The 19,767-nt window shown below is 59.8% G+C and overlaps 2 protein-coding genes across 14 annotated transcripts in view; one reads left to right on the forward strand and one right to left on the reverse strand.

The window, feature by feature from the left end:
• The window catches only part of RDH13 (retinol dehydrogenase 13), a 40,328-nt gene extending 29,978 nt beyond the window's left edge, over positions 1 to 10,350 (reverse strand). For both annotated transcript variants that reach the window (XM_084962129.1, XM_084962131.1), the window contains exon 1: positions 9,216 to 10,350. The gene's annotated coding sequence lies outside the window, so the exon portion shown is untranslated. The remainder of the gene's footprint in view (positions 1 to 9,215) is intronic.
• EPS8L1 (EPS8 signaling adaptor L1) lies at positions 6,097 to 18,290 on the forward strand. 12 transcript variants are annotated; one of them, XR_014806741.1, is made up of 21 exons: positions 6,097 to 6,168; positions 6,902 to 6,954; positions 8,867 to 8,907; positions 9,032 to 9,090; positions 9,676 to 9,837; positions 10,128 to 10,277; positions 10,813 to 10,895; positions 11,236 to 11,500; positions 11,759 to 11,885; positions 12,050 to 12,138; positions 12,233 to 12,307; positions 12,405 to 12,553; positions 13,668 to 13,809; positions 13,916 to 13,944; positions 15,797 to 15,917; positions 16,012 to 16,125; positions 16,318 to 16,542; positions 16,604 to 16,888; positions 17,051 to 17,240; positions 17,705 to 17,837; positions 17,926 to 18,290. XR_014806741.1 is itself a non-coding variant. In XM_021094986.2 (20 exons), exons 2-20 carry the CDS (start codon positions 6,938 to 6,940, stop codon positions 18,010 to 18,012), a joined length of 2,604 nt encoding a protein of 867 aa, XP_020950645.1. In that variant the 5' UTR covers positions 6,097 to 6,168; positions 6,902 to 6,937; the 3' UTR covers positions 18,013 to 18,290. The 12 variants fall into 12 exon arrangements, 10 of the variants coding, with proteins under 10 accessions (XP_020950645.1, XP_084818243.1, XP_084818247.1 ...); XM_021094986.2 differs by having other exon boundaries at positions 16,318 to 16,888; XM_084962117.1 differs by lacking the exon at positions 11,759 to 11,885 and having other exon boundaries at positions 16,318 to 16,888.
• Positions 18,291 to 19,767: the final 1,477 nt, after the last annotated feature.

Below are 19,767 nucleotides of genomic sequence, written 5' to 3' on the forward strand. Positions count from 1 at the left end.
TACCGGGGCTTGCTCTCCTTTTCAGGAGGAAGAAATGAGAATAATCTGAGAGTCACCTGCTCAGAGAGCAAAGTCACTTGCCCCAGCCCAGCACCCACACTTAAGCCTGTCTGCCGTCCTTTCCCCATCACTGCACCCCAGCCTGGGAGCCAGGTTTCTCCAGCTTCAGGAGACAAATCCACCCTGGATCCCTCCCAGAGATCAAGCAGCTCTCCACCGGCCTCCCTCCCCCATCCTCCTCCCCCGCCTCCTCCAGCCAGGCCAGTTCTTAGACTCACTCTCCCAGTGCCACTCCCCAGACTTCAAGGAGAAAAGCTTTCCTAACCCCTTCAGCCCCAGGAAGAACCCCTCTGAGCCACCACACCACCAGAGCAACCTCCGTTGATGACCTGTTTCAGGTCAACCCGTGTGCGTGTCACCTCCCCAACCAGACTGGGAGCTTCGTGAGACTCAGGCTTGGGGCAAAGCCACTTGAGCTGGAATGTGGCCGCCCTCTCATGGGCCAGGGTCATTGTCAAGGCCAACATCATGAGCATCCTCATAGCTGTCGCCATTCTCATCTCTGGCCAGCCCCACCCCCACCCCCCCAGCCTCCCCAAGGTGTTCCCTCTGCCTGAAACCCTCTCTGTATTACCATCTTGAAATTCAGGTCAAGGCTCTTATGCCACCTGCTCAGAGACACCGTCCTTGACCACCCACCTGAAGCGGCCGCACCTGCCCGCCCCTCGGTCACTCCATCTCCTTGCCTTTGTTTTATTTCCTCCACAATCTGAGTAAGTCTTATTCAAGTATATGCACCCACCTGTTTATTGTCCGTCTCCCCACCACACCCACTAGAATGACAATAACACAAGGGCAGGGGTTTTGTCTGTCCAGCACTTAGAATGTCCTTGGCACACAAGGGATGCTTCAGTATTTGCTGCTACATGACCTCACGACTTTGCAGAGGCTACTCCTCAAGCTTGGAATGTCATTCCTTGCCACAGCTTCCTTGGCGAACTCCTATTCATCCTTCGGAACCCCACCCAGTTATCCCTTAACAAGGGACGTCTTCTTTAACTGCCTCACATGCCCACCACAAAGTCTTAATAAGGGTCTCCTCTGGGGATGCTCCACACCGTTGCCACCTCCGCTAGTGCACACGTCACTGTAAATTCCTCCTGTGGGAGCCATAGGGTCTGCTTCCCAATCAGTGTCTCTTCTTGAGGGCAAAGAATGGGGCATAAATTAGATCTGGGGGACCATTTATTGAATGGATAAATTAACTATTTATGTAAGTAAAGACACCTCCCCAAGACCCAGCTCCCTTCTCATTGATACACTCTGTTCCAACAACCCGACCTCTGTCCCTGTCCTAGGAATTTATCAGGGGATCTGTGCCGGGAGAGGAGGATGGGGGAAGAGATGGGGTGGCTCCAGATATGACCCACGGGGGATCTTCGCTTAACAAGCGGTGGTGAGAATTATGCCTGGTTCCTGGCATCTCTCAAGGAGTGAGCAGTCCAGCCCCTGGACAAAGGCATCTCAGTTGGGGACAGAGGGGACAGAAGACTCTGGAGTCCTAGAGCTCAATAAAAAGCGCTGCACTGCCCTCTGAGCCGACAAGTGTTGGGGGGAGTGCTGGATCCCCCCACCCCACCCAGCCCGACAGTCTCCAAGCCGGGGGCTCGCTGCCTCCGCCTGGGTCCTGGGACCTACTGAGTCAGACTCGCAGGGGTGTGAGCTTCCGCTGGTATTCGGGAACCACGCGCTCTTTGGAGAGAGGGAGGGGCCTCCAATGCGGCCGGGGAAGGAGGAAAGAGGCCCTGGGCCCTGAATGAGGGCGGAGGCTCGGGTTTCGGTCTCACATGCAGCTCCAGACCACAGAGGAGCCGCGGAAAAGGGAGGTGGGGCTGGAGGTTGCCTGCGCCGGACCTGTCCTCCTCCCTCAGACCCAGGAGCCTGGAATCCCAGCCCCTCCTCCCTCAGACCCAGGATCCAGCCCCCAGCCCTCCCTCCATCAGACCTAGGGGTCCAGCCCCGAGCCCCTCCTGACTCAGACCCAGGATCCAGCCCCCAGCCCCTCCTCCCTCAGACCTAGGGGTCCAGCCCCCAGCCCCTCCTCCCTCGGGCCCAGGGGTCCAGCCCCCGCCACCCCCCAGACCCAGCAGTCCTGACCTCTGACTCCCATTGAATACGCCTCTATGACACTTCTTTCCTCTTGCGCACAAAGACAGGACCTGGACTCAGCCAGACACGCGTTCAACACAGCCGGAGCCACAAGCCCTTAGCCTCTGTCCTCCCTGTCACTGGGGTACCAATCCCGACCTCCTCCGCCTCTCCCTGGGTAAAGGGTCTCCTCCTTCCCTCGGACCCCAGCCCAGGCTGGCCAAGCTCAGAAACCCTGTGTGGCATGACACAGAGTGACAGAAGGGATCCAGAAAGCACAAGACGCCCCCTCCCCCATACACAGGGGGGAAGCACCTGCCCAGCACCTCCGCCTGCCCAGCAGCGCCCAGCACGTGCCTCGTCGGCCCTGCCCTCCGCAGCTGAGAGAGCCCCTGGCCTGGGACACTCCTCCCTGCTCCTCTAGACCACCTGGGGCTGCCAAACTCGCCCTTCAGGTTTAGCTCTGGCCACCCCTCCTCCTCCAGAAAGCCCGCCCTGACCCTCGGAGCAGCCACTCCCCAGCTTCTGAGACTCGCTTAGCATCTGCCGTTATGGTCCCTGTGGAAAGACAGGCCTTTCCCCCATAGCTGCTAACAGGGAGCAGTTTCTCCTGGCTCAGGGCTGTACTAAGAGCTCGCCATAAGCTCTGTGAATTCTCCCAGGGCTGTGCTCCCCACTGTGCCATTGGGGGACTGGGGCACAGAGAGAGTGAGTCATCTCCACAGGGTCACACAGCTGGAGAGGGGCCGGGTCACAAGGTGGGGGCACAGAGGAGGGGCCCGGGTCAGCAAGGAGGCAGGTCTAGAGGGTATGGCCTGGGGTCAGCCGTCTCCACCACTTAGTAGCAGTGCGGATCGAAGGCAAACCGTTTCAGGTGAACATGCCTCAGTTTCCTCACAAACCCCCTGTCAGAGGATGTGCTGAGGTTTATACAAATACAGCGACACACAGAACAGAGGCAGAAGGGGCTACGAGCACACAGGAAGTACCGCCAAAAGCATCAGGAGACAGGGCCAGGACTCGGACCCGCACCCACCCGGGCTCTCTGCCATCACACCACACCATGTGATTCTCCCCCCTCCCTCTTTTTTTGTCTTTTTGCCTTTTCCAGCGCCGCACCTGCGGCACATGGAGGTTCCCAGGCTAGGGGTGGAATCGGAGCTGTAGCTGCCGGCCTACACCACAGCCACAGCAATGCAGGATCCAAGCCATGTCTGCGACCTACACCCCAGGTCACGGCAACGTGGGATCCTTAACCCACGGAGCAAGGCCAGGGATCGAACCCGCAACCTCATGGTTCCTAGTCAGATTCGTTTCCGCTGCGCCATGATGGGAACTCCTCCCTCTCTGTTTTTTTATCCCCATTGATCCAGGACAAGCGTGTACATTTTCTGGTTTCCAGCCTCACTTAGTATAGACTGAGGCTGACACGAGTTCAGTGGAGCAAGGACGTGAGTGCACCCAGTGCAGCAGCTCATTAATTCGATGTCACCCCAGCACTTACTGCTCGCAAGACCCTGTCCCATACGCTGCAGGCAGACTGGGTGACAGAACCCACAGATTTGCCCTCATGCAGTGCAGCATACATTCTAACGGGGCAGACCTGAAACAGATCAGACACCCGGGTAATACAGTGCACCAGAGCGGGGTGCATGAGCCGAGGAAGAATTAAGTGTTGGTCTAGGAGGAAGCGGCTGTGAAGGAGGGGAGGGGAGGGTCCTGCCGCGTTCAAGAAGGTGGTCAGGAGTTCCCGTCATGCCTCAGGAGTCAAGGAACCCGACTAGGAACCATGAGGTTGCGGGTTCCATCCCTGACCTCGCTCAGTGGGCTAAGGATCCAGCATGGCCGTGAGCTGTGGTGTAGGTTGCAGACACGGCTCTGATCCCACATTGCTCTCTCTGGCTGTGGTGTAGGCTGGCGGCTACACTCTAATTCGACCTCTAGCCTGGGAACCTGCATAGACCACGGGTGTGGCCCTAAAAAGAAAAAAAAGAAGGCAGCCCTTGGAGCAAAGACCTGGAGAAGGTGAGGGAGAGGCCCGAGGACACCTGAGAAGAGCATTCCAGGCAGAGCATAGCAAGTGCAAAGGCCCTGAGGCAGGATGGCCTCGGGGCTCAAGGGGCAAAGAAGAGGTGAGGTAATGTCTGTTCAGGCCTCAGAAAAGGGCTTCTCTTGTAGACAGAAAATGAGGTGCCACTGCAGGCTTTTGAGAGGGGAGTGGCATGAGCTGACTTGGCTTTCTGTGGTCCCTGCACTGAGACTGGATGCGGGGGAGAGGAAGGCTGCGGGGGTGGGCCCACTCACTGCACGTGTGACCTCGAGCACGTCTCTGAGCCTTATGGGCCTCGGTTTCCTCATCTGTGGAATGGACACACCCCAACCCTCACCTCACTGGGTCTGGGGAGGAGTGATGTCTATCTCAGTTAGGAGTTCCTGTCGTGGTGCAGTGGAAAGAAATCCGACTAAGAACCACAAGGTTGTGGGTTTGATCCCTGCCCTCGCTCAGTGGGTTAAGGATCCGGCATTGCCGTGGGCTGTGGCATAGGTCGCAGACGTGGCTCGAATCCTGTGTTGCTGTGGCTGTGGTGTAGGCCGGTGGCGAAAGCTCCGATTCGACCCCTAGCTTGGGAACCTCCATATACCGCAGGTGCGGCCCTCAAAAGACAAAAAGACAAAAACAATTGAATAAATAAAATAACTCAGTTAGCAAGGACCACGGCACAAGGGAAGTTCTGGAAAGGAGATTTTTGTACCTGGGGAGCCTGTTAATTTTTTTGGGGGGGCACCTCTGCAGCACGTGGAAGTTCCCAGGCAGGGATCGAACCCGCACCACAGCAGCGACCCGAGCTGCTGCAGTGACAACCCCAGATCCTTAACCCACTGAGCCACAGAGGAACTCTAGCTGGGCTTTGAATCTCAGCTCATAGGAAATCAGAGAGGACTTTTCCAAAGGAAGCGGGAAGGAGAGGGGGAGGGGCTGAGGGCACCCGCATAGGCGGGAACCCCAGACAGGAGGTATGCCCAGAACAGGGATGGACACCAGCCCTGGAGAGGGCAAGGGGGCCCCTTGGGGTTCCCATCGTGGTTCAGTGGGGTAGGTGTCCATGAGGACGCAGGTTTGATCCCCGGCCCTGCTCACTGGGTTAAGGATCCAGCATTGCCGCAGGCTGTGGCATAGGTCACAGACGCGGCTCGGAGCTGGCATGGCTGTGGCTGTGGCTGGCAGCTGCAGCTCCGATTGGACCCCTAGCCCCCCGACAGTTCCACAGGCTGCAGGTGCAGTCATAAAAAGGAGGAAGGAAGGAAGGATGGAAGGAAGAGAGAAAAACTGCCCCAGGTTCAAAGCCACAGTGACCGTGAACAATGGCCCATCAACTTCGCAGAAACATTAGGAAGATCTGAAGAGGGGGTGTGAGACAGCGCTTTCTGTCTGACACGGGAACAAGTGTGACATCAAATTACTGTTGTGAAGTTCCCGTGGTGGCGCAGTGGTTAACGAATCCGACTAGGAACCATGAGGTTGCGGGTTCGGTCCCTGCCCTTGCTCAGTGGGTTAACGATCCGGCGTTGCCGTGAGCTGTGGTGTAGGTTGCAGACGCGGCTCGGATCCCGCGTTGCTGTGGCTCTGGCGTAGGCCAGTGGCTACAGCTCTGATTTGACCCCTAGCCTGGGAACTTCCATATGCCGCGGGAGCGGCCCAAGAAATAGCAACAACAACAACAACAGCAACAACAACAAAAAAAAAAAAAAAAAAAATTACTGTTGTTATTGTCCTGTTGTTGTGATGGAGACAATTACGGTTGGGGCTCCCCTGAGGACGTCCCAGCCCCCCCCCCTGCCCCGGTCTCTGCCAGCCCCGCCCAGGGGCCACTGGGTTGGGCTGTACCCTGAGCGTGAGCAGTCAGGTATGCGGGGCGGAGGCGGAGGCAGGGCCCTGGGAGGGAGCAGGAAGGAGGAGCCCATGTCTGGAAGGGGAGAGAGCAACTCAGAGCCTCCCGTGTGACAGAGACTGACCAGCAGGTGAGGAGGGGACCCAGGGAGTGGGGGGCCCCTGGGTCTGGGGGAGGAGGAGCAGGGAGCCCAACTCCTGGGTCCAGACAGGAAAGGCCGGGGGACCCAGTGCTGAGGAGGTGAGGGCTGGAAGACTCTGGGGTAAGAGGGGCTGAAGAAGGGGCTGACCGGTTCTCTGAGGAGACGGGGGTCAAAGCCCTTTGGCTCTGAGAGACCAGGAGCTGAGCCAGACCCCTGGGCCGCTAAGAAGGTAAAAGTGGGGGCCTGAGAGACAGGATCCCCGAGTAGAGGGAGGAAACAGGAGTAAATTAGGGAGGGGATATACGAACCCCGGAGGAACTGGGGGGATCCCAGAGGGTTCGAGGTGTGAGGGAGGAGGGGCTGGGGTCCCTGATGGGAGGAGGGGCTGGGGGCTGGATCCCTGGGTCTGAGGGAGGAGAGGCTGGGGGCTGGATCCCTGAGTCTGAGGGAGGGGACCTGGGGTCCTGGACGCCTGGTCTCAGGGATGGGGGCCTGGGAGCCTAGATTCCTGGTCTGCGGGAGGAGGGGCCGGGGGCTGGATTCCTGGTCTGAGGGACAAGGGCCTGGGGGCCTGGATTCTGGCTCTAAGGCTCAAGGGCCTAGAGGGCTGGACACCCGGGCCTGCAGGAGGAGGGGCTGGAGGCCTGGAGTCCTGGTCTGAGGGAGGAGGGGCTGGGGGCTGGAATCATAGGGTCAGCCTCGCCCCTTTGCTGGCTCCCAGGGCTCCAGGTGGCAGGAGCTCCCCATCCTCGGCAGCATGAGCACCACCGCCAGGTAAGCACCCCCGCCATCGGACCCCGCGACCCCCACCGGGGGCACTTACAGCATTGGACACTGGCCGGAGGAGTTCTCTTGCAACGCAGGGGTTAAGGATCGGGTGTTGTCCCTGCAGTGCTCGGGTGGCTGCTGTGGGAAGACAGGCCCAGTCCCTGGCCCGAGAAGTCCCACATGCCATGCACACAGCCAAAATAAAGGCCCCCTGAGCTGCTGCTTCCCTGCTGCTCCCAAACAGACAGATCTGGGCTCAAATCCGGGCCTTAACCTTCAGCGGTGGTGTAGCCCTGGCCAAAGGATGTCCCCTTTGCAAGCCTCCATCCCTCCTTGGTGACACAGGGACAGTTTTGAAAGCTTGACAGGATGACGCCCATGGAGGACTTAGCAGTGAATCTAACCAACAGCAGGTGCTAAGTTTATGGCAACTGCTGTGGCCGTTGTTGTTGTTATCTTACTATTACATACGGAGCCTTGGCGACAAAGTGGGGGCCGTTTATAACAAAGGTTTGAGCCTCCTGGAGTGAGCAGGGAGAAGGACGAAGAGAGGCATGGGAAGAGTGGCACGATGTGAGATGCCAGGTAGTGAGTTCTCCAGCCCAGAGGTAATCAAATTGGGGGGGGGGGTGACTGACAGGAGCAGAATGAGGTTTGACTGAAAGGGTTTCTTGCCCTTGCTCTCTCATCCCTGACCCCACCCAGGCTCTGAGCTTGTTCTTTCTGTGGAAATGGGGACTCAAGAATTCTTCTTGGAGGAGTTCCCGTCGTGGCACAGTGGTTAGCAAATCTCACTAGGAACCATGAGGTTGCGGGTTCAATCCCTGCCCTTGCTCAGTGGGTTAAGGATCCGGCGTTGCTGTGAGCTGTGGTGTAGGTTGCAGCTGCGGCTTGGATCCCGCGTTGCTGTGGCTCTGGCGGAGGCCAGTGGCTAGGGCTCCGATTAGACCCCTAGCCTGGGAAGCTCCATATGCCACGGGAGCAGCCCTAGAAAAGGCAAGAAGGCAAACACACACACACACACACACACACACACACACAAAAGAATTCTTCTTGGAGAAAGGGACCTGGCAGAGGAGAGTGAGGGCAGGAGACAGAGCAGGGTTTGGCTGGAAAGAATCTGGCCCATGACAGTAGGAAATGAAGATAACTTTCCATCTACCCCCAATACTAATATTATTGCAAAAAAAAATGCCATTTATGGAACAACTACTGCATGTGAAGCCCTTTCCATCATCATGACAATGATAATAACCATTACTGAGGCTGCAAAACATTTCAACTGCATCATCTCACTGAATTTGCTCAGCAGCCAGCATAGATGGAGTCTGCAATAGGCTAACCCCTGCTTTATGGAAGGGAAACTGAGCCAGGAGAGATTAAGCCTAAGAAGGGTCATGGGTAAGGCAGTAGCTGACACCGGATTCAAACCCCGGTCTGTGTGACAGTAGAAGCCACGCTCCCCACCGCCACTCATACCACTGCCATACTTGTCTTAGTAAACGTCCAGCTCTGGGAGTTCCCATAGTGGCTCAGCAGAAATGAATCTGACTAGTAACCATGAGGACACAGGTTCGATCCCTGGCCTTGCTCAGCAGGTCAAGGGTCCGGGGTTGCCATGAGCTGTGGTGTAGGTCGCAGACTCGGCTCGGATCCTGCATTGCTGTGGCTGTGGTGTATGCCGGCAGCTGCAGCTCGATTCGACCCCTAGCCTGGGAACCTCCATATGTCTCGGGTGCAGCCCTAAAAGAACAACAACAAAAAAAGTCTAGCTCTGGCCCTGCTCTCCCCTGTTCGGAACCCTCTGTGGCTCCCCACTCCCCCCAAAGAAGCTGTTGCAGCTCTGCTGGGCACTGAAGGCCCCCCTCATCGGCCCGCAAATCCCACGGCCCTTCTCACCCCTCTTTTTCTTCACCAGCCCAGCCGCTTCCCCCAAACGGAGCGCCAAGTCTATCTATGGTGAGTCAAGGGGCACAGCACCCAGGCTAAGAGGAGCTGGGTCCGAGGGGGGAGGGGCTGGGGCTGGACCCCGGGCCTGGGGGGTGTGGAGTCTCCAGTAACCTTTCTCCTTCTCCCCCCACAGAGGAGAGGAAGCGATATACCACTGAAGTTATGTCGGATGTTTCCCAGTATGCAGTCAATGTGAGTCTGGGGTCTGTGTTGCCACAGGGAGTCCCGGAGGAGGAAAGGCAGGCCTGAGGACAGGGGGATGCTGAGGGCAGTTGGAGTTCCAAGCAGAAAGAACTTGGGGATGGGAGTTTGCTCACCTGCAGAGTGGACGCCCTCCGTCCTGCCTCCCAAGTGGGTATCCAGGGGAGGAACTCAATTCCACTTGAAGCAGGCGAGTTTCCCTCTGGGCCAGCCCTTGTCGCTGGACAGCTGGACCACGGGGACAAATGAGATGCAGTCCTGGAGGAGCAGGGGGTCAGACAAGGTCCAGAGGTGCCAGCAAAAGGTGCCTGGTGCTCTAAAGGAGATAGAGCTGCTTGGAAGGAACTAGATATCATCCAGACCATTCTCTGCCTTCAAGGAGCCTCTAGCTAGACCCAGGCGCTTGTCACTCAGATGGAGGCCGCGATGGGCCCCACAGGTGCAGCAGGTGGTTTGGCTGGAGGGCTTCCCAGAGGAGGTCGGGCTAGTCGCAGGCTGGAAGGCTGATTCCAGGGGATGCCCCGGCGCCCCCGGCTTCATCCTGGCACTCACTGCTTTCTCCGCGGCCCGTGCCAGCACCTGGTGACCTTCTGCCTGGGTGAAGAGGATGGCCTGCACACAGTGGAGGACGCCTCGCGGAAGCTGGCGCTCATTGACAGCCAAGGCCGCGTCTGGGCCCAGGAGATGCTGCTGTGCGTGTCTTCCAAACACATCACGCTGCTCGACCCGGACTCCAAGGTGCCACGGGGCACGTGGGTGGAAGGAGCGGCTGCACTGAGCCGGCCGAGGCCTGAAGAGCCTGACTCCAGGGATGTGAATTCTGACTCCTCTGGGAACTTCGGCAAGGGATCCCCGCCCCCTTGTTGAGCCCTGAGAGCCTCATCTGTTAAACAGGGGTGTCGTCCCTAACCCCCAAACTCGGGGGTTGCCCTGCGCAGTGCCTGTACCTGCTGGCACTGCTGCCGCCACGTAGGAGTACCCTCGGCTCCGGCTCCGGGCCTCAGCTGACCCGCTGTCCCCCCGCGCAGGAGGAGCTGGAGTCGTACCCGCTGAGCGCCGTCGTGCGTTGCGATACGGTGACGCCACCGGGCCAGAGCTGCTCGCTGCTGCTGCTCGTGTGCCAGGAGCCCGAGAGCACGCAGCCCGACGTGCACTTCTTCCAGGGCCTACGTCTGGGGGTGAGTGGGCCGGGGACGGCCTCGGCGCCTCACCCTGCTGGGACCCTGAGGCTCCCCGGCGCGGGCGGAAGTCGGGAGCCAGCCCGCGGAGGTTGGGGGCGTGGCCTGGGCAAAGGCGGGGGCTGGGCCGGGGAGGGGGCGTGGCCTGGAAAGAAGTTCGGGAACCGAGGGGCGTTTGAGGACAGGTTGAACGTAGGGTCGAGAAGGAGCGCGAGGGCGGAATGGAGACGGAGGTTAAGATCTCGGACAGAAAGCGGCCAGAACGTGGAAGAGACGGTCTAGGGCAGCAGCCAGAACAAGGGTGGGAGCGAGGTCTAGGGGCGAGGCGCCCCCTGGCCCGGGCTAGGGGCATGGTTGGGGGTGACCTAGGGCAGGGACAGTTTTAGGGCAGGCGTGCGGGCCCAGGGCGTAGACGTGCGTGGGCGATGACCGATGACTGGACGTGGTCTGGGGCCGAGCCGAGGAATCGATCCGGAGCGGCGCCTGGGCGGGCAGTGGGTGGGGTGGGGTCGTGGCCTCACGGCGTGATTGGCAGGCGGAGCTCATCCGAGAGGACATCCAGGGGGCTCTGCACCACTACCGATCTGGCCGCGGGGAGCGCAGGGAGGCGGCGCTCAGGTAAGGGGGCTGGATGGAAGCGAGGGAGGTCTCCGGGAGGCCCGCTCCCCTCTTTGGGCCTCTGTCTCCGCATCCGAGAAGTCGGTTGAGAGCACTAGCCTAGAGCAGAGCGAGTTTTAACTGCAGTCAAACAAACCCTGCTTCAAAAACCAGACAAGCGTGCTCCTCTCGCGGGAGTCCTTGGCCTCTCCTCCCTCTGCCTCACGCATCGAATTTCTCCCTACCACTCAGCCTAGGTTTGACCCCTTTGGGCCACAGTGTTTCGGATTTAAGAGCCGAATATCTCCCCGCCCTGGACTCTCCAGTGTGCCCAGCCTCAGTTTCCCTTCTCCCCACGCAGGGCCATGCGAAAGGAGCTGCAGCGCCTCCCCTCTCCCGCCTCCGAGACCCTGCACCTGCATCACCGCCCCGCGGTGCGTCGGGTTACGATCAGCCAGGTGGAACCGGCCGCCGCCTGCGGGCGACCCCAGGCGGACCTCGTCCCAGAGGCGGAAGCGATGCGGAGGGCCGGCCGGGCGGAGGCCTGCAGCACTACTGACCCGGCCTCCCCGGACCTGGGCCCCCGCGGCCCAGACCTGGCCAGCCTGCAAGCGGAGCGGGACGTGGTGAGCCGGGCTGGACCAGGGCTGGGGCGGAACTCGCTTGAGGTGGGAATCTTCTGTCAGGGGATGGGGATCGGTTCTGGGTACCTGGTAGGACTTCTGGGGGTGCGGCCAGCGGTGACCCTGGGGGCGGGGGCAGGCATAAGGGGGCGTAGCCTGGCCTGCGTGTGTGTCTGAACGCTCTGGGTTTGAGCCTCTTTCCCAGGAGGGATGAGGATCCGGGCTTCAGGGGTCCCACGCATCCCTCTGCTCTGCCCCCAGGACATCCTGAACCATGTGTTCGACGACGTTGAGAGCTTCGTATCGAGGCTGCAGAAGTCTGCGGAGGCGGCCCGAGTGCTGGAGCACCGGGAGCGCAGCCGCAGGACCCGGGGCCGGGAGGCCGGGGGTGAGGGGCAATCCTGAGCACCACTCCCAAGTATCCTCCCAATCCCTTGGGTCTCGTCTCGCACCCCCTGCCAGTTTGACTCCCTCTGGCGAACTCACTGTGTCTCTTGGACCCTGACACTGTCTTTTTGTCCCCCATCACTGCACCTGCCTCTCCATCCGCAGAGGGCCTCCTGTCGCTGCGGGCCAAGCCGCCCTCCGAGGTCGAGTACACTGACGTGCTTCAGAAAATCAAGTACGCCTTCAGCCTGCTGGTAAGGACGCGTCCATCCCGGGGACCGGGGGTCGCGGGAACCAGCCAACCCGAGCTGTCGGCGCACTAATGGCATCACCTCCCCGGCTCCTCAGGCCCGGCTGCGCACCAACATCGCCAACCCCTCCTCCGCAGAGCTGCTGCACTTCCTGTTCGGACCTCTGCAAATGGTGAGACACCCCGGGCCTCAGCCCTCAGGGACGCCTGCGGCAGGAGGGTTCGACTTCAGGCGATCTGACAGGATGCCCACTCCTCCGCCCCTGCCAGATCGTGGACACTTCGGGCGGCCCCCGGCTGGCGAGCGGCGTGCGGCGGCCGCCTCTGACTTGTGAGGCGGTGACGCTGCTGCGCGACAACGTCACTGAAGGAGAACAACTGCTCTGGACCTCGCTGGGGGACTCCTGGACCCGCCCGGGGTAAGGGGCGGGGCTGGAAGGCAGGGGGCGTGGTGATGGGAGGACGAAAGGGGCTGGGCAGGGCACGTGGTGATGGGAGGGCGCGGCTGGGAGGCTGGAGGCCGAGGAAACTGGGGGCGGGGTTGAGAGGAAGGGGCGGGGCCGTTGGAAAGGTGAGGTTGGGAGGGACTTGTTAGCTACAGGTTGTCGCCAAAGAAGCTGAAGATCAGGAGGGAGGAGTTCCCCTTGTGGCTCAGCGGTTAACCAATCTGACCTGCATCCATAAGGACACAGGTTCAATCCCTGGCCTCGCTCAGAGGGTTAAGGATCCGGCGTTGCCGTGAGCTGTGGTGTAGGTCGCAGACGCAGCTTGGATCCAGCGTGGCTGTGCTGTGGTGTAGACTGGCAGCTGTAACTCCAATTGGACCCCTAGCCTGGGAATCTCCATATGCCGCATATGCGGCCCTAAAAAGACAAAAAATAAAGATAAAAAAATAAAGATCAGGCGGGACTAGAACAAATGCCAGGATCTGATCGGAGGGAAGGCCAGCAGCTCTGCGTGGTGTGCTGGTCCTCACACAAGGGTGGGCAGCGCCCGTGGGTTTCTCCTAGGCAGGCAGACCTAAGCTTAGGACTGCAGGCGCTGTCCTAAGCGTTTGTACCCAGAACTTGTCTTCCCAATCCTTCACCTTTCCCCAAGAAGTGTGTTATTTGTCTCAGTTCTACAAAGTTGCAAAGATAGGAGTCCTCCTCCAGGGACAGCTCCACCCTGCAGCCGACGAGTTCCCGTTGTGGCTCAGCAGAAACAAACCCAACTAGTATCCATAAGGATCGATCCCTAGCCTCCCTCAGTGGGCTAAGGATCTGACGTTGCCTCGCGCTGTGGTACAGGTCGCAGCTGCAGCTCTGATTCTACCCCTAGCCTGGGAACCTCCGTATGCTGCAGGTTCAGCCCTAAAAAAAAAAAAAAAAAAAAAAAAAGTTGACGTCACGCGTGCAGGGGCAGGGCTTGGCAAAAGGGGGCAAGATTAGAACTGTTGGGATTAAACCAGGCTTCAGGGAAGGGAAACTTCATGAAGTTACAGGCAGGGATCAGACCAGGATCCCCCAGCCCTCAGCCTCTCCTTGGCTGCAGGGTGGAGCTACCCCCGGAGGAGGGACCCCCATACAGACCCGAGTTCTACAGCGGCTGGGAGCCCCCAGCCACTGACCCACAGGGCCGTGCCTGGGAGGACCCAGTAGAGAAACAGTTGCAACACGAGCGGCGGCGCCGGCAGGTGAGGCTAAGGCTTAAGTACCCCCAGGTGACGGGGTGGGGGGGGAACCGGGAATTCTGGGGCGCAGGGCAGGCACCACCTGACCTATTGCTCTCATCTCCTGCAGCAAAGCGCCCCCCAGGTCGCTGTCAATGGGTGAGTGTCAACGGGTGAGAGTCGGGTCAGGTGGGGTCCAGGAGGGGTGCATCCTGGGGGCTCCCAGCACTGACTCCCCTCCCTCTTTTTTCTTTTTCCTCTTGTCCTCGCGGCTCTCTGAAGGTGGGTGAGGCGGCAGTGAGGCAGGGGCCCCGGGACAGGGAGAGGGGGGGAGGATGAGGGAGGGAGGGAGTGGGGCCTAGACTTCTGGGTCGAAGGGAGAAGGGAACTGGAGGCCCAGATTCCTGGGTCTGAGGGAGGAGGGTGCTGGGGTGGGGGTGGGGGGTCAGGTCTGAGAGGGCTCCCTGGATCCCCAGAGGTCTGGGAGAAGGCGGTGTGGTTTCCCAGCACCTGGGAAATGCCCTGCCTGGGTCCCTATGAGGATAGAGTCTTGGGTATTGAGGGAAAAAAGCCTGGGGGAATTGGACACTTCGATTTTCTACAAGAGCTCTGCTGGTTGGGATCTTAGAGACCCAGGGAAGTAGCCTTGGGCTGCAAAGGGCCAAGGGCCAAATTTCCGGGACGATTAGGAAGTGGTGTCCTATCTGGGCCCCTGAGCAAGGAAAGGCTGGGAGGATGGACCTTCACTTTGCTACGGCCTGAAAGCCTGGTCTCGGTCCTTGCTGAGTGTCAAACTGGGAACCTTTAAGAGTTAAAACGCTGAGAAGATCAAAGCTGGAGACCTGGACTCCTCGGTCTCTGGAGGAGGGAGGGACTGGGGGAATCCAACAGGATGAGGGGTGCAGACCCTCGGGGAAAGAAGGGCCCAGAGGAACCAGGACTCCTCGGGCAAGTTCAGGGCAGATGGGATGAGAAGAAAACGGAGCAGCAGGCTGGAGGAGCAGGGGGTGGTTCTGGACGAGGGCTTGGGCAGCGAGTCTCGGCAGGGACTGCGTGCTGGGAACTGCCGGCCCCACAAGGGGCGCCTCGGCCCTGAAGACCCCCCCTCTCCCTTGCACAGGTAGGCCTGATCCTGGCTGAGGTGCCTTTTACTGGGGTGTCAGAGCCAAAATTCTGCTCCCCTTCCCCCCTGGCTGCCTGGTCTTGCGGACTCCCCTCTGCCTGAGCTTCTGACTCATGGGCGTGACCACCCCAGCTTTTAACGCATCTTTTTGGCACTTCAAGTTCTTTGCAGAGAGAAAATGGAACCGATAATAATCTCTCCCTGCAAGAGTCTAGGAGATTGTACAGGCTGGTATTTGAGAGCTCAGGGTCACGGCAGCACTCAAGTTCACATCCAGCTGTGTCCAAGGAGAGAGTTACAACATAAGCTCTGGGGCCCGCCTGCCGGGTCCCAGTCTGACGATACCTTTTTCTTGCTCTGTGACCTTTACATCACCATGTCACTTTAATGTCACTGTTCCTTTCCCGTAAAATAGGGATAATAGTAGGGCCTGTGGGGGGAGGTAGGAACTAGGGGATCCAGACTCATGGTTCTACCAAGGGTTGTGTCTCGTTTCAAATCAGCTCATTTATCTCACAGACCTTGAACCATGTCTGGCATGTCACAGGTGCTCTATAAACGCCAACATTGTTTCTGTTATGTTTATAAAAATATAATGCGTAGGTTTTATTGTTTATCTCAGTTCATAGTAGACACCCAATAAGCAGCAGCCGTCTCTAGCTGAATGGGGCATCCATAAAATGCTAGGACCCATATCACGGTGCCAGGCACGTAGGAGCACCATATATTCAAATTGTTACTCCGATTTCAAATTTCGCTTAACAGTATTAACCTGGCCCCCTGCCTTGACCCCTGCTTGGCTTTAACCCCAGCTCACACCAACAGCCGACAGCCCAGAGCAGTGCGGCTGGCTACCTCCTTACCAGCAACCCTCCTGCTTCTCCTCAGTCACCCAGACCGGGAACGAGAAGCTGAGCCAGAGCCCGCAGGGAAGTGGGTCCTGTGTAATTACGACTTCCAGGCCCGCAATGGCAGCGAGCTGTCCGTCAGGCAGTGGGACGTGCTGCAGGTTAAAGGGGTAGCGGGGCCGAGGGGTTGGGGTCAACCCAGTCCTAGCTAGCAGCAGACAGCAGCCTCTGAACCCTCCCCTTCGCCTCTTCCAGGTCCTGGATGACAAGCGCAAGTGGTGGAAGGTTCGAAACCAGCAGGGGCAGGAGGGATACGTACCCTATAACATCCTGACGCCGCACCCGGGGCCGCAGCGGGGCCGCAGCCTGGTGAGCAAGGGCAGACTCCTGGGTCTTACGGGAAGAGGGGCCAGGACTCGGATCTTAGGTCCTGGGAACCAGGAGCGTGGGGGATGGGGATAAAGTCACTGGCAGAGGAGGTGACTGGGGGTTCAGAAGTTTACCTCCCGGAGCAGGGATGGGGACTCAGTCCTCTCCGATCCTCCGGTTCCCTCTCTCTAGGAAAACAACCCTCCCCCTCCCCCTCCCCGAACAGCGCCGGCCCCGGCTCAGGCTTTCCCGGCCCCACCACTGTCGGCCGCGGACCCCGCTTTCCCCCCACCGCCGCCACTCTCGGCCCCGGACCCGTCCTTCCCCCCACCACCGCTGTGGGCCTTGGCTCTGGAATTTCCTCCACCACCACTGTCGGCCCTGCCTCCAGCGTCCCCTCCACCACCGGCGGCGGCAGCCCCTGATCTGACTTTCCCTCCACCGCCAGACCCGGATCTGGCTTTCCCTCCACCGCCAGACCCGGATCTGGCTTTTCCTCCACCGCCAGCCTCAGATCCGGCTTTCCCTCCACCGCCGCTGTCGGCGTTGGATCCGGCTTTCCCTCCACCACCGGCGCCAACCCCGGCCCCGGCCTTCCCTTCACCTCCAGCGCCAGCCCCGGCCGGGGCGCCTCCTCCCCCTCCCCCTCCCCCACCAGCTCCCGCCCCGGGTCCGGCTTCGTGTCCCCGACCAGCACGGACCCAGGCTCGGTCCTCCAGGGACAGCTGCGAGAGCCTCAACAACTTGGACTCCAGCAAGAAGGGTGAGCGGTGGGAGCGCCCCTGAAGAGAGAGGTCTTTGTCCTCGCTTTCCAGGCAGGGAAGCCGAAGCTCAGAAAGAGTAAACGGACTCCCAATCAGTCCCTGGGCCACTGGAAGTCCCTGAAGCCTAGGGCCCTTGTCCTGAGTCCTCCCTTCCTCTGCAGAGAAAGTTCCCCCGATGCTGAGTATTAACGAGGAGCTGCTGGCACGCCTGGCCCAGGGCCGCAAGGGCCCCAGCCGAGCAGACCCGGGGCCGCGGGCCACGGAGCCCCGCGCACAGGAGCCGCAGCTCAGCTCGCGCTCCAGCGCCTCGGAGGTCTGCGCCTGGCTGCAGGCCAAGGGCTTTAGCTCTGGGTAAGTGTGGTGGGCGCCATCAAGGGGGCCCTGAGATTCGGGGGCTAGGGGCACAGCGCTCTGCATTAGCCCCGAGTGGCACGGCACACCACAGGGGACTGGGATTGGCCCCAAACGAGGGTCTGAGCGCAACACTGGAACAAGCAAGGTCAGGCTGTGATTGGCATGTTTTCCCAGGCTCTGATTAGACTCCGGGAGAGCCCAGTCTCCCTCGGAAGGCAGGGTGCCACCCCGCCCACCCAGCCATGACGCGCAGTGATTGGTGGCTGGAAATTCGGAAGTCTTCCGCCGCGCGCGCGCGCGCGCGCGCCACCCACCCACCCACCTCCCCCACCCTCGCGGGAGAGCTGGAACTCTGCTCTGATTGGACAGAGGGCTGGGCGGGCGCCAAGTGGCTGGTGGGGCTGAGGTTTGCGCCGTGATTGGCCGGCGGGCCTGACCGTGCCCTCGCTGCCCCTGCCCAGGACCGTGGCCGCACTGGGCGCGCTGACAGGTGCGCAGCTATTCTCGCTGCAGAAGGAGAAATTTCGGGAGCTGAGCCCCGAGGAGGGGGCGCGCGTGTACAGTCAGGTCTTGGTGCAGCGCTCGCTGCTGGAGGTGAGCAGGGACGCTTGGGGAGGCCCCAGACGGGGGAGGGCACCGAAGGTTCAGATGCCAAGGTCCTGATTTCCACCTCGCCCTCCAGAACAAAGGGAAAGTGTCAGAGCTGGACGCGGTGATGAAGAAGCAAAAGAAGAGGATGGTAGACGAAGTGGAAACGGAAGTCATTTGATCCTTCTCCGCCCCTCTGCTAAAAGTTTCGAGGCAGCCCCCCTGGGAGAACGGACTCTGCAGACTGCCCCCACCAATGGAAGTAGATCCCTCCAGGGATCGCGGACCTGTTCCGGCTGTGGTCTTACCCGTCCAGGTGGAAAAAGTGGCCCGTCCTTGTGTCCTTGCTGGAGTGTCCTGGACGAGTGCTCTGGGAATGGCCGAGAACAGGCACAGACAATTCAGGAGAAGCTCTGTGCATTGTGATACACTGCCCAGTCTATAAACAGCCTCCTCTTAGCAGGCGCTGTCAGCTGCTGTCCCATCTCTTCCCAGGTACCTGGGACCAGCGATAGCCTCGTAGGAAGGGAAGCGAGGAGATGTCACCCTGTCTGGGGTGCCTTTCTCTGAATCCTCCTCTCCCACCCTGGGGCCCCAACGCAGGCTTCCTCCTGACCTCCCAGCTTCCAGTCTGTCCTCCAGTTCACTCCAGAGGGACCTCTGCACACCCAAAATCCCAGTCTATCCCTTACTCAAAATCCTTTTCTGGCTCCCCACTGCCATCTTAGCCCCATAACCTGGCAGTTGAAGCCCTGAGTGGTTTGGTCCCACCTCTCCAGCCTCATCTCTCACCTCCTCATTCCTCCATGCAGTCTGGTCCTGCCCATCTCGGCACACTCCCCAAACCCCTTCAACCATTGGGGTTTTTACATTCGCTGATTTCTGCTGGCTGGAACGATTTTCTGCCTGTTGAACTCCTAGTCCGTCTTCCTGACCCAGCTCAAACACCCTCTGGAAAAGCCCGCTCTCATCCAGCCTGGGATGGTAGTCTCCCAGCATCCACTTCTACACCCTGCTCCCCCACCTTCAGCTGGGGGGCCAGCTACAAAGTGGCTGCCTCTTGAACGTGTCACAGGCTTCCTGGCCACTCTTCACCCTGCCAGATCCAGAAGGTTAAAGGAAAGCTCCCTACCTCCTCAGAAACCACCAGTTCCTTTTCCCTCTGGCTTGCCAGCAACTTTCCCCAGTCATCCAGGTGGCTGGCAGGGCTGGTTTGGGTGGCACTGGTTTTCTCTGGATCCCAGCTTCATGCTGAGTGGAGGCCACCGACAAGTTCCCCTCTCCACCCCCACCAATTCCTGCTGATCTCTCCTCTCCCTCCAACTGTTTCTCTCTGAGCCACCAGATGGCGGCGCCCTCTAAAAGCAGGCGTGATCAGAGGCACAGCTGGGAGCTGGTCCTGAGCACTTAACTGCCACCTTCACATATTCTGAACCACAAATCAGCTCTCTGAGATTCCTTCCTGCCTCAAGCCCACCCTATGCCCTGCTCACACACCTCCCTTGGCTCCCCACCTCCCAACAGATAAAATCCAAGCTCCAGCTCGGCAGCTGAGAGCCTGTGGCTGGGCAGGCTTACCAGGCTTCTCGAGCACAGTACCCCGCTTCCCTCCTCCTGCCTCCAGGCCTCAGGACATGCTGCTGCTTCCACCAGGCATACCCTCGGCCCGAGCAGGTGTCTAATTCTCTTTCAACCTCTTGCCTGGTGCCCCAGCCCCTGCTTCTAACAAAAGAACCAGAGAAGCCAGCACTTCTCCCAAACACATTTCCCCTCCTCAGTGACCACCCCCCCGCCCCGCCCCCGGCTCCCATCTTCTAGACTGCAAACTGGAAACCACGCAGGAGCCAGAGAGCTGCCCCAGATGAGCAACCCCGGCCTGAGCCCCATTCCTATCAGTCCAACCTGTCAGCACAGCTGGCGGACGCACCCACCAATA

This window comes from Sus scrofa, chromosome 6 (genome assembly GCF_054392235.1).
Source record: "Sus scrofa isolate SSC_HxYL_T2T_F1_AM1 chromosome 6, Sscrofa_HxYL_maternal_Yorkshire_Landrace_v2.0, whole genome shotgun sequence".
Lineage (NCBI taxonomy): Eukaryota > Metazoa > Chordata > Mammalia > Artiodactyla > Suidae > Sus > Sus scrofa.